At 42.8% G+C, this 14201-nt stretch overlaps 1 protein-coding gene across 1 annotated transcript in view; it reads left to right on the top strand.

Moving 5' to 3' along the window:
* Window positions 1-6: 6 nt before the first annotated feature.
* USP7 (ubiquitin specific peptidase 7) overlaps window positions 7-14201 on the top strand; it is a 67837-nt gene continuing 53642 nt past the window's right edge. The window contains exon 1 of the mRNA XM_057367264.1: window positions 7-505. Within this exon, the coding sequence (XP_057223247.1) occupies window positions 424-505 (82 nt within the window). The 5' untranslated portion in view covers window positions 7-423. The remainder of the gene's footprint in view (window positions 506-14201) is intronic.

Genomic DNA, 14201 nt, shown 5'->3' with positions numbered 1-14201 from the left:
GGCCCCGCGGCGCCTCCCCGACTTCGTAGCGCCGCGGACACCTCGCCGTGGGAAGGGGAAGCGCCGGGCGCCGCCGGGCCCTGACTCCGGGTCTCCCGTCCCCCCTTCCCGGTCCCCTCCCCTCCGGCCCCCGGGGAAGCCGCCGCCCCCGGCCGGTCCCTCCTCCCAGCCCCTTTCCCCCGACCGGGTGCCGCCGCCGAGATTGGGCGAATAGCGAGCAAATACGTGCGCGTCTCGCTGCCTCCGCCGGCGCCCCGCTCCCTACTCGCCGGAGCCCCGCCGCAGCCCCCCGAGCCGGGCGCACAGTCCCGGCCGCTGCCGAGGCCCCGCCGCTCCTCCGCCCCTTCCCCGCCCGACACAGGCCCGCAGCCCCCCGCGGGAAAGGCCCAGCCCGCCGCCGCCGAGCCCCAGCCCCAGCCCGACATGAACCACCATCAGCAGCAGCAGCAGCACCAGAAGCCCGGGGAGCAGCAGCTGAGCGAGCCCGAGGACATGGAGATGGAAGGTAAAGCCGGGCAGGGCCCGCGCCTTCAACTCCGCGGAGAGTTTGCCCCTCGCCCCTCTCCCGTGGCTCCGCCACTGCTGCGTCCCCTCGGGGATCCCGGCCGCCCTCCGCGGTAAACACGCTCTGCCCGGGCYGCTCCTGCCGGCCCCGGCAGCTCCGGAGCGCGGGCAGCTCTGCCTGGCGGGGCTGCGGGGGGACGCCGGGGAAAGTTGCGGTGCGGGGCCGGGGGAGGCGGCCCGGGGGGCTCCGCAGGAATTTGCGCCGCGGGAGGGGGAGGGCGCGGGGGAAGCGCGGCTACAAAAGGAACCCCGCGCCCCCGGACCCTCGGAGATTCCCGCCGAGCGTGGGGACGAGCCGGGGGGGATGGGGGTCCGGTCAAAGTAGTTGCGGTGATTCCGGGGCAGGGTTTTGCCTGGGGCGGGMGAAGGGGACGCGGCTGTCGCGGGGCTGCCCGGCGGGGCGGGCGGGGGGCTGCAGCCCTGCCCTGCCCGGCCGCTCATTGTATGCAGGCAGCTACGCTGCTCGCCATTTTTAATTAACCCTCCTCCGAGGGTTATTTACAGAACCCGCTGCCGGCCGGGCCTGCGCGGGTCGGCGGGCAGCGCTGGCCATGTGTAGCGCCTGCACAGCTCGCGGCCCGCATCCTGCACCGTCATGCAGTTGCGCTAGCTCCATAAAGGAGGCACTACGTTTGCATGTTCCCTACCCCCGTCCGGTGTAGTCTCCAGCGGTGCCTTTAGCGGGGCCTTTTTTTTTTTTTTTTTTTTTTGCTTTTTTTTGTTGTTTTTACACACCCTCCCCTCCTCTGAACAACACCTTCCATGTGAATTGAACGCTATAAAATTATTTTGGGCAAATGTGCAGCGGGGTTTCGTTCCCAAAGGAAGGACGGCCACAGTGAGCTACTCGTACCGATTGACTTGGAGGTCAAAATCACCAACTGCCTAAAATATCGTTTAGAATGCCTGGCTGTGAAGATGACAATTCTCATTCAGCTGTTTTAGTGAAGAGTGACATAAATRCTCGCCAACATGAGATATTTTGCTTGAAAATGGGACAATCGACTTAGCAAATGTACCTTTCTGCTAAATAATAGCCATTGAAATTGGGAGGAGCGAAGGTGTTTCAGTGGAAGTTTGTCACAGTGACTGTGAGATTACATTTCAAGATTAGAAGGTCATTACATAAAGCCTGGCTTTCTTAAACATAAGTATCTATTTCATACGATAATGGTTAAAACTTATTTRCTATCTGAGTTACTCGTCGGTTTTGTTTTAGTAAAATATCCAGACTGATGTTTCTRTACGATGGGACACAACATGAAAGGAGGTGATTTGAAATATATCTCCTATTTGTATGCATACAAATATTAACATCTTGTGGATTTTAGCTTCCAGCAGTTTGTTTGATAGCCTTTAGTAATCTGCATTTTCTCAGTGTTCTGTTCAAGTCCTTTAGAATATTGACTGTATTTAGTGTTTTTGTCTTGAATTTTATGGGCTATATGCTCTACCATGCTGGGCTCACTGTGACATGCTGGACATTTCTATGCAGTTTAAAGGTGTCCTGAACTTCTCTGGATTGCAGCTCTTCCGCCAGTGGGAATACAGGAGTGCAAAATACATGGTTGTGGAAATCGTGCTGGTGGCCACCTCCGTTGGAGGGATGAGGGAAGAGTCTCTGCACATACCAACACAGTGATAYTGAGAATACATCATTGTCTCAGAAATCTGTTTGAAATCTATTAGGGTACACACAGCTGATTTCAACTGRTACAACAAACTTGCTAATTTTTGAGACTTTACAGGACTGTCCATTTAGATAAAATCAAAACCAGAAAAGGTTTAGTCTTTGTAGATTTATTCCTATACTTGATTTTTCTTACAGAAAGATGTTGATTTCATAGCACTGCTGAGATCAGATTATTGTTAATTTTTATTAAATGTTGACATCATGGGTATATATTAATTTAATGTGTAAAACAATGTTCATCCTCTTCATATATGAGTGTTTGTGCTTTCTTTAGAGATGTTTTCAAGCAGTGAGGAGAAGACTTAATAACATGTAGTTAGCTTAATTTTAACATGCACAGAGCAGTATTGGATGCCATTCTTCAGTGAGTGATCACGTTAGATTTAGGAGGCATGTGAAGAATGYGCAGTGGAAAATTGCACATCTTGATTTTAAATTACTTGAAGGTTTGCTTAGTCTGTGTACAGCTACACTAGATGAACAATTTTTGAAGAGTGAAATAACAATTTCATATGTAGTAATCAAAGTGTGGAATTAAACTCTTCAGGTTTAAATCAGATGTGGTATTTTGAGCATCTGCCCTCATGTCCCTGTTTTTCCCSTCCCCTTTCCCTTATGACTAATTTACTYTTCCTTGATGACCTTATGGACACCCTGTGTAAATGAAAGTAGTACTAGACAGGGCTTTTGGACTTCATGAGAGTTGAAGACATTCCCTTTAGAAAGAAAAAATCTCTGCATCATGAAGGAAAGAAGCAATGACAGCAGTAAGRGCTGTGCTAAGGGGCAGGTACCTGCTCAGCRGGACCAGGGTGATGCAGCCTCACTTACAATGCTGTGGTGTTACCAGTCACCTCYTTGTGCATTTAGTCTTGTTACCTGTGGGTGTTGTTAGTAATCAGCTTTAGCCTTACTTGGCTTGGCGCTAGAGATATGTGGACAGAGAAACTTTAAATTTCTGAGCATTGTAGGGATTGTGTTCCCTTAGCTGAAGGCAGCTACTTSTCAAGCTGAGGGAACACCTGGACAAACACACTTTGCTGCTGCATCTCCCCGTGACTGTTGCAAACAGAAAGTGCGGGGTTGAAATGCAGTTCAGTTTTTAATTAGGTTCACCCTGCAGCCCCGTTTAGTGTTGTATGAATGTGGTGAAAGTTTGGCATTGGGGSAGGAAGGAACAAGAAGGGCAGCTTGAGGTAGCACAGATGCTGACAGTTACCTGGCCGAATTCTGTCACCAGTCATGGATTCTCTGTGCACCCCTCATTTATTCATTGCTGCATAACAGCATGTGATTCTGGCTGTCTTGGCTGCCTTTGGGCCGAAACAGAGTGGGAGTGTGCAGATGAGCCGTTGGTGCCTGGGTGTTAGATAAATTAACAGTTTGGGGTGGTGATTAGTAAATTATCCTGTGGAAATTCTGAAGAGTTTATATGTATGCTAAATAAATTTAGTGGAAGAAATAAATAATATAGTTTTTTCTGTACTGTAAGTAGGGTGTGTAGTTTGCTTTATCATGCAAAGAATTAGGGCCCTAGCATTGCTAGTGAGTTGCTCTATAAAGTGTAATTGAATCCAAGTCTGATACTTTATATAAGCTTCCGATGTAACATCTTTTCACAAAGGTGTGAGCTTCAAAGAACTCGGCTTAATACAAATCTACAGTTATATGTTGCATAGAGTTCTTTCATGGAAAGTCTCATTTGCAGTTTAATAACTKTAAGTTTCCCTTGTTTATAATTTGAATCTGTTCTTTTGTAGGTTTAGCCTCTGCCCATAGTTTCATAGGTTCGTCTGTTTCTCATTAGAGAAATTTCTTTCCTGAAGTAGCCTGCACAGGCTTAGCAAGACACTGTCACAGGCAGGGAACATGCAGTGACTGGTAGTTCAGGTTGCACGCTTGTGTTCTGTCCTTTTGTCAGCTCTGCAGCATCTCAGGCAATTCCATCTTGTAAGTTTTCYCTAAGTTCGGGCAATTTAAAATTGAGACTTGAATTTCTGGTGAAATTATGCAGGATACATATAAAAAAAAACAGGAGAAAGCCTGACACATCTGTGTTTATATATTTGTATGTAAAAAGTTTAAGATCACACTATTTTGCAGTTTCCATACAGCTGAAATTTCATTCTCCTTGCTCTGTTCTGTTTTGCTCATTRCTGACAGAATTTGSTAGATATGAGWCCCACTGTGGAATASTGGTCTCAAAYACTTATTTTTGCCTGTCTTCTGAAYRCTTGCTTCCCTCTMATATTTTGTCCTCATTAGTATTCTCAATTCCTGGCAATTTAATATCATTTGCATACGTAACACAGTGTTAATTTCTTTCTTTTTGCTTGCTTCTGTGCCATCCTCCTGAAGCCTGTATCCCTCTTTTTCCCTGCACTCCTGTGCTGTCTTCTATGTCACTTCTAGCCAGGTGGTGATGAAATGGGCTGAATGTTTGAGAGGAGAATATGCAGACTAATTTCATTGTACAACTGTGGGTGTCTGCTTGTTCATATGTTCTTCCTGCCCCTTCCCGTCTCCAGCATTTTCCATGAAATAGATCGTGGTCAAGGGAGGGAATATAAAAACGCTGATAGAGTGGACAACAAACAAAATTAGGTTGATTCTGAGGTTATACCTAGAGCAAAGAACCAGACCTGGCCTCTCATTCTCAGTAATGATTATGTTTAGTAGCTCTGRAAACAGCTTGCTTGGCCTTGGGAAAAGATGTGCATTGGATCATTCTCAAGTAGCCACTTCATGCCAACCAGGAAAAYGGCCTTGGTGGCTTCTGAGGAGTACAGGCGATGTCTGGAGTTCCTGCTGTGCATTCTCCATAAACTGGGTGCTCAGATTTAGTTGTCAGATTTAGTAAACTCTCTGTGAAGAAGTGGAAATAGTGGAAAATATGTGTAAGCTTCAGAGGGAAGTGCAGATTGCAGTCCTCAGGATGAGCTGTGTTTCTCAGACTTCCTWACTGCACTCCAGTTGTTCCATGCTRTTGACTGAATTCGGAAGTGGTAAAAAGTGCTCCCTGTTGTTCGTAGGGAGTTACACAGAGTAAAGTGGCAAGCTGTCAAGCTGTGTGAGGAGAAGTAATAGAAGCCCAAACTACTTTAAAAAAAGCAGGTGAAGATAGTTGTTTAAAACTAACTGAATCAGTTTCATTGCTGCAAAGYAATTTATCACAAGAAAATCTAAACAGTGCATCCAGCCTGCAGCAGTTAAACCAGTTTAGCCAGTACATCTTGCATGACATCATTTGATATTTGGGGTAAGGGTGAAAACGAACTGCTTTAAAGCTTGTGAAGCATCYGACTTTTCTTGAATGATAAAAAATTTAAAATAGGACATTGTTTGCTTTAGTTTGTGCTTTGAGGTGTCTCAGATCAGGTGCTTTAGTTTGATTTTGTGTCTTGGGGCTGTAGAGCTTAGGGCTGTTGACTAYGAAGGAGTAAAATATTGGGTGGCTTGCAATATAAGGTATTAGTAATGCATAGTAAGTATGCTTTTCCCCCTCAAATACATATGTATGTTAATATGTTAAAAATCTGCTACCTACTGGTTTGATGTTACCAGCAACAAGGTTAACAGTTACTAAAAAGTGTTCTGACAAGTAGAAGGGGGGGCTGGAAACTAGCTATCTTAATTGTCCAGTTATTAAATATACAGTATTACTTTCTGAAATATTTCCATTGGTCACTTGGTGTATTTTGCTGCAGTGGTTATAGCATTTTAATTTCATATATTAGCAAAAAGATTGAAAGTGCACCTAATCAGTGGCCACGGCTATAGCATAATCTGTGCAAATTGTTGCAGGCTTAGATTGCAACATTTTAACATYTCTGAAATTCATTTATTTTTCAGCTTGCCTTGCTGATTGTAGTAAAACTGTTTCTGTCAGTTTAGAAACATTGAATAGGGTTTGAATGACTTGCCAGCAAAATGAGGAGTGGCCAGCATGGAAATAGTGTCATATTCTTTGATTTGCCTAGATTCCCTATAAGGCTGAGATTTTTGTCAATGAGAAATTATTAGTCTTTTGGAAATTAGTGGATGGTTTTTGAAAATACTGTGCTATTTCCAATCTGGGAAAGACAGTCTTTTATTGTAGTGCCTAGGAATCTTGGAGATTCTCTTCAGAATTCAAAAATACATTTGAAAACTTTTATATTGGACTTAGTAGGCATCTAGAATAACACAATTCGATTATCCAGTGTAACAGTATAGACAAATATATTAAAAATACGGGGATTAAGTTATAAATTTTGAGAAAACTCAAATTCCATGCTGTAATCAATACAGCATATCTCAGTTAGTGTTTTTAATTGCTGTTTGGCAGCTGTTTTAAACATTACCAAAATAAGTCATTCCTGACCCATATAATAGTGAAGGTTTAAACAAAATCATCATGCTCTGTAGCATCAGATGTCTTAGGAGAACAGGATGTTCAGTGTCTCCAAACCCAGTTCTCCCTGACTGCAGCTGTAAAGTGAGCTCCAATGATGCCACTCAGAAAAGGTGTGCCAGGAGCATCCTGTTTAAATTGAGGAAGGAAAAGCACTGTTCCCTCAGCCTGYTCTGCACATGTGCTGCTGTGTAGATCTAGACAGTCTTCCAGGTGTCCTGAACGCCATCAGCTTTTCTGCACCAGAGCCAGCACCTCAGCTTGCACTCCAAAGCAYATTGCAAGCCAGAGGAAGATGATGTGGATAGTGAGCTGGAATGTCATATGAGGAGAAAGTTCAAAATAGATATTTTTTTTTTAGCAGTACTGCAGTGTTTTGCAGCCTAGGAGAGGTGATGAGTTTTTTTTAATATAGTCACATCTCTTTGATATGAAACATAAGATTGCTGGGAAACAGAACTTGGAGCTTTATATGCTATGTGTTAAGGGGTTTAATGTACTCCAGTAGAACTTGATTTAAATGCAGAAATCTGTGAAAATTATTAAGGTCATTTTTCATAATTTCTCTTTTCCTAGTGTAAATAGCAAAAGGATGTGTAGGAGTATACTTGGTGTTCACCAAGTGCTAAGCTTGATCATCTGATGATTTCACAAGGTGCAACTGTAAGGATGTGTCTTAAAAATATGGCATCTCCAGCTGTGCGTGTGTGTTTTTTTAAAGGCCTAAGGACAGTTTTGGTTTAGGATTATAAATGTGGAATTATACAACAATTGGATGAATTTCTGTTGAGCCATGATTGAAAAAAGGGATGGTTGTGTGTTCCCACAATAGAGATTTTCCTCTCCGTGTGCTTCAGTGTGTTATTTTGTAATATTCAGCAGAACTTTGGTGGAGATTTTAATAAAAGTGTGAGAGTACCTATTAAAACTTGGTGATGGTKTTAAMCYCCWAAWWYRWWTTWGGRGKTTAATATTCTTTCTGATAAATAGATCAGGCATTAGTMGTGTAAATCTGTTTCTTCAGATGCCTAMTTGGTGAATTTAAAATGTACAGACTTTACATCTATCTTTAGCAGATAAGGTAATAAATAATGTTGTTAATTTTAATATATGACATTATTTAAGAAGTGGGAAATCACATTTTTAAGATAACAAACAGAGTTGCTAATCCAGGGCCAATACATTGTTTTGAGAGGAAGCCACCCTGCCTGGGTGCTGGGGCAGGTGTGTCACCTCCTCCTGTTGCTCTCCTGTGCAGCTGAGCCCGTAACCTCAGCAGAGGGTGAGGAYTTTTGGGGTAGGTGTTTTGAACTTGCCCATCTTCTGCATCTCTCTCCTGCTGGACATGGCTGTGGCAATGGCAGAGGCTTGTATACACGTTCCAGCTTGCAGGTATTAAGATCTAGAGGTTGCCCACCCTGTACCTGGGTTCTGTATTTCCAGGTATCGCTATTTTGCCTGTTACAGGGCATCTGCTCCTAACAGGCTGCCTCAGCCTCTGTATGACTGCTCTTTAGCACTAYGCAGTTTTTGGACAGTATCTTGTTGCATTTTTTTTGTCTTGATAGTTTCTGCTGGAAAAGGTGAAGAAATTAAGAAATGTTTAGGGAGTGAAAATTTTTTTATTCTTCTTCTTCCCCCCCCCCGCAAATCTAAAAATGCATATTGTCTTAGGCAGTCACAGTGGAATTCTGAATCCTGGTACAGGGGCATGGTGGTTTCTGCATCATCTTTGTGTTTTTTTATTTTTTCTCAAGAACTGAGATCACTTCATTTGGAGGTGGGGCAGAACTTGGATTCTCCCTGCTCACAAAGCCAGCCAGTCCTCTTGATGCAGCCGCCTCTTTGCTGCTCAATAGTTGTGAAATAATGTGTCTCAGTTACATATCACCAGATATTTCTGGTAACCGTGATCAGGTAAAAATTTTCTTCACAGCATATCTTAATTATTTCATTTAGATAAATGGTTAATTTGCTTCTGTTACAGATGATGGAGCTGACTGGACTCTCACATGTTGCTGTGTGGTTATRCAGGCTTCAGGTCCTAAGACAATGCAAGATGTACTTGTAAAAAGAAGTTTGTTTAAGCAGAAGCTGTGTGAATCTTTTATTGTTTGCTAAATCAAGCTAAGGCGAGTTAGATATCCTTCTACTGGGAATAGCAAGGAACTGACCTCTTCTAAAGAATTTTTCACCTGGTTAAGTGTTAATTGCTTAATAATATYGAGGGGTGAACCTAATTCTGGGGAGCAGCAAGAACTCTTACAAGTTTTAATACAGAGATAATTCAGATGTGTCTGTATCTGATATGAATTAAAGAGTGGGTCTCAAGCCACATGCAAAACCCTTCCTGCTAGTAGCAATTACWGTAGTGGTGTTTCACAATTTTCATCTGCTTTCGTCTCCCTCTTCTCATTCTTCCTGTGTGGCTTTCATCCCCTCTATTTCAGTCTGACTGTTTCAGATACTTTCTTGCACTCTGCATCATAAAACCAGTCCCCTTAAAAACCGATATAACACTTTGCAATATTTCTGTCATGCCATGAAAGTAACCATAAGCTTAAGTGTTGGGTTTTTTTCTTTTTTCTTCTTCTTTCTAAAAGTGTCCTTATAGTTGAGGAATTAAAAATAAGCAACAGTAAAATTAACTTCAAATCTGTCAGAAATAAAAACTTACTAATATTTTTTTTAAAAGTACTTAATTCTAAAAGTTTAACCGTAGGATTCTATAATAAATTCTTGTTTCTTCAATGCTTGTACTGCTTCAGTTCCATATTGATTTTAAAATATTTTCTTGTCCTCAGCAGTTTTGTCTTGTTTTTTCACCTTAYGTTGTTCATCAGGCTCATGCTTTGACCTGTGCCCTGAAGTGTATCACCCAAAGTAGGAGAGGGGTGGTGTGAGAAGGATGTGGTCCTTACTGGAAAGGATTCATGTGGTTTCCCTCAGAAGGAGGGAAAGCTGTGCAGCTCCTYTGCTTATCAGCAGAGCTCTGCTGGGGAAGCCCTCTTGATTTTGATGATAGCACAGATTAATGGGAAAATAATTAGAAAGTTGCACAACAATGGGTCTCGTTGTGCCTGTGTCAGTTGCCTGTTGATAAGCCATGAGTGTTCTCTCTCCTGGGCTTGGCTGGAGATCAGGAGTGTGACCCAGGGGCTCTTCAGCCCCTGCGGCTGAGCAGGACCTGGGCTGGCTCTGGGGCAGGTCAGGGTGTAGAGATGGGACTGAGCCTGTTGGCATTGCTGCTGAAGAAAGGTGTGTGGAGCCTCAGCATCTGTCTTCAGACTTTTAAACTTGGGATAAAAACACTTCAGCTTTATTGGCCAGTGACCTCTCTTGCTGGATTAAGAAAACATTCAACTGATTCTGTAAGACCTTTCAGCATCCTGCAGTATAATGACCTGCGTGCAGTGAGAGTCCATGTCTCAAGTGGTTCTCCTCCACTTGTCTTTCAGATCACACATGCCCCACAAGTGTTTGTGTAAATCTGTATTGCRACTAATAATAAAGATCAATACAAATTTAGGTATTTTATGCCATATTTGAAGAACAAAACTGAGGTCAAATCCAAGAATAGTATGTGATTGCTTGAAGTACATCTTAGCCAAGGTCTAAACTTGAGCATGGGAGCCTTCCCAATGCCTTATGTATCCAAATGTGTAAACACTTGCTTTTGTTAGTGTCGTTATACCAATAGCACTGAATTCAACACAGACTGCATCTTGAAGGCCCATTTTGTTCAAGGTTATTATTATTGTTAGCTGGCTTTTGCTTAAATTAGTCCAGCAGAAGCCCTCTTAGCAGGTGTGCCTGTTTGACCTTTCTGTAGCCAGAGGCATCAAACATCTCCCACATCCAAGGAGTCTCTCTTGACTGGCACAGTGTCAGGTGGCTGTGCAGCAGTCCAGCTGAGAACAGTGCCTGCAAGAAAGAGGAGCTTAACCCAAAACTGAGCACAAGCTGCAGGGAAGGTCCTTGATTTTGATCTGGGCACCAGACTCCATTATATCAGATGACTTTTACATGCTGGTGAGAGCCAGGGCAAGAGTTGTGTCTAGTTCACTTTAACATTGCTGGAGAGAAGAGGTATCTACTAGAGCAGGGGTTTTTTTTTGACCTCCGTGTCTCCCTTTTGCCTTCTTGCTCATAAGTACATGAATGAAGAGATCTGAATTTAAAATAACTTCCTTATTTTGTGTTTATATTTAACTTTGCTCAGTTCTCTGGTCTGCTTTGTTGTTTGGCCCCACAAACAAGTGGGTCAACTTGACTAAGGAGAGAGGAGGAAGAGAAAATTCTTRAGCCACTAATGGCTTCTATAACTTGTTTTTAAAACATACCTAAGACCCTTTATTGGACACCTGGGCCTGTCTCCCTCAAGAAATGCATTGCAGGGCCATAGCAAAGTTTCAAAGGTATAAAATCTAAGCTTACAGAGCTCTTAGTGCAGACACATGGTTTTACCATTATAAAAATTGAATGTTGTTCAGATGCAAACCACTTGTGGGGATGAAATTGTTCCCATTACAGATCTGCTTCTGAATGTCTTCACTTCAGTAACTTTTTTTTTTCCTTTTCACAAGGGGGTTCCTTGTAGCTTAATATAGTCTCCTGCATTTTCCAGCTTGGAGATACATCTGAAGGATTTTCAGATTTTTTTGCCAGTATAAAGTGGGTTACTAAATGTATTTGTGGGGGTTTTAATCTCCTGTCCAAATTATCTTTTMTTGTGGGATAAAAATTTCCAGGTTGCATTCAGACGTGGAGTTGGTGTTTCTTGCAGCCAGGCTTTCTGGTCAGTGTAATTGTCCTAATTTAAACAGGAGACACTGATTTCTGGAATGTGGTTGCCTCATACTGGTTTTTAGCAGGTGTGTTAAAAGCACAGAATTTCAGAGTTAACCTGCTTTCTGATTCTGAAAGATTCAGAAAAAGGTGCATGAAATCTCTGTCATTTTTAATTCAGCTTAAAGTATGCCTATTGCTATTAGCATCACATTCACAGCTTAGACCTAAGGAGGAAAAACTGGCTTGGTACTGACAAGCTTAATGCTAGACAGGGTCTAGTTAGCATAGCTGGAGCTAAATATTGGCAGAGATTAACTGGGCTAAGGCTAATTTTTGATCTCTCATTTTTAATATACCTTGAAATGCACATTAACCACCTCAGATGCATGCTTTATTAAATCAAAGGATGGGTGTACAATACAAGTATTTAAAATTTTGGCAGCATACAGCTTTGTAAATAGATATTTGTGTTTTCTGGAGTAAGAATTTTTTTAAGTGGAGTTGTTGAGCAATTATAGTTAATGTCTACCCTAAATATGGACTGTTGCCTTCTGTGAGAAGCTGGTTAAACTCCCAGTGTTGTAAACCCATTGCTGGTAGTGTGCAATTTTTATTTCTCCGTTGTGCTCAGAGGGAGGGGTTATTCATTTGGTAACTTGCTTCTCCGGGGGGATGTACTGCACCCCACTRCCCCTGTCCTGTTCCTGACAGCACTCCTTCCTTGGGAGCCGTGCCCCAGCTGGGTGATATGTTGGGATGGCAGGACCCTGCTTTATGCCCCTGTGTTTCCAGGTGAGGGAAGGTAGAGGATAGGCTGCCCTGAGAGAAGCAGCTTTGCAAATATGTAACTGCTTCCAAAAGGAAAATGGTGCCCTACSTACTGGTCCAGTTCAGCAGGGCATCTGGAGAATGGGCAGCTGGGAACAGTGCCTTGTTCTTGGTTGCAACYTTGTCTAGGTGCTCCTTGGACCTGAGCAGAGGAGAGGCTGGAAGGATAYCTGCTCCTTTTTCCTGCTGCCACTGAGAAAGAAGATGGTGTGTTAACTGCTGCCAGGAAGGGAGTGGTGCCAGCACCCAGATAACATGGAATTTTTAGTGGTGTATGTTCACTTCAGAAGTTCAGCTCATATTCAAAAGATAGCTGTATACTTGGCTGTGTTGAGTGGGCTTGAATTTTCTGGGAGCTGGAATGCTTTCCTCACCCTACTGTTTTTCTTTCCCGTGTTGATTCACTCACCAAGATCTGTAAGTTGTGTAGTGGTTGAATGTATACTGCTGCCTCCTTGATCTGCAGAGACATTTGGACTGTCTCTGTGATCTTCAGCAGCAGCAAAAGCTATTGTAAGATACTATTTTAATGGTAGTTCAGCACCTGAATATATCTGAATAATTTGATTTATGGCTTACCCAGATTGTGTAATCACTTTSTGTGTTGTAAGATCTGGGAGAAAATACAAATTGCTGTAGATATTCCACTTACAATGGTGAGAAATAGCCGCTCCTTTCCACAGAGCTCTACCAGCTCTTTCAGATGCGTTTTTCCAAGCAAAGGTGATCAAATATCAGGATTGGAGTTAAGTTGTTGGATCTATACTGAAGTGCATGTTACCATTTTCAAAAGATACAAAGCACCAGTGAGAYAGCAGGACCCAGAACAGCTCTTGTKTGTACACTGTATACTTGCCATCTGTGTACATCATGTACCTGCCGGGGTTTTCACTCAACCTCTCTGTATCTCTGAACAAAACTCWGAAGTGCKGTCTGGTCTTGAAAACCCTCAATGCCCTAGAATTCATGCTTTTTGTCTACTGGTTTTCTTTCTGTTTCCCCCTGAAGATAAAGCATCATGAAGGTTATGGACCTATGCAGGCATAGATTCTGATTGCTGGATGCTGAGAAACTCTATTGCTGGCACTCAGATTGCTGATCTTGTTCAAAATCTGGCCAAACCAAGTACACTAGTATATGAAATAAAATATAGGATYATTGCTTTGATCTCAGATATTTATGTAAATTGAGTATTACAATAATAGTGTCAGTAACACTAAAATAATACTAAATTCTATAAGTAATACCAATACTACTGTTTCTGATTTAGTCCTCACTTACAGAACAGAAAGTGTGAAAGCTGTATCTTTTTTGAGCCAATATATTTGCATACTTGTTAAAACTGATAACAAAAATCACATGGAAACTGTGCATGTCCAGAAGACTTTTTTCTCTAAAAAAAAGCTGTGTTTGTCCCTAGAATGGTAGTTGTAATACACAGTTAATACAGTGCAGACAGTGCTGTTGTGTAGCAGGATTTTGTCACTCTGTGCTGGTCCTTAACCTCAGTCACATAGAGATGCCAGGATTCTGCTTGGGACACTGGTCTTGAGTTTGTTTGCATGTGTGCAAAYACATGGGGAGGTGCATTTATTGGTGGATGTGGAATAATCTTTCCTTTTCCCCAGCAGCTGGAGCTCAGCATTCAAGTGGATGTTYCATGTACAGCTCAGCAGAATGAGTTCAGCATTATGCCTGAGAAGGAAGGTTGCAGGGATTGGGAATATGTTCAGACTTCAGGGGTGCTGGATTATATTAAGGCAGGGAATAAGCAGTATTGGCATTGAAATCTTCACATTTATAACCCTTTTTCACTTATGAAATTCATGGGAGTTGATTGCCGATAGAATTTGCAGAAAATAATGAAAACACCCTTCCCCACAACTTGGAACTGAAATTTGGCTGTGTGTACTACGTGTGTTAGGCAGGCAG

This window comes from Malurus melanocephalus, unplaced genomic scaffold (assembly GCF_030028575.1).
Source record: "Malurus melanocephalus ecotype Western Australia unplaced genomic scaffold, MMel_1.1 scaffold_77, whole genome shotgun sequence".
Lineage (NCBI taxonomy): Eukaryota > Metazoa > Chordata > Aves > Passeriformes > Maluridae > Malurus > Malurus melanocephalus.
Note: the sequence above shows the minus strand (reverse complement) of the source record. Positions and strands in the feature narration are given on the sequence as shown.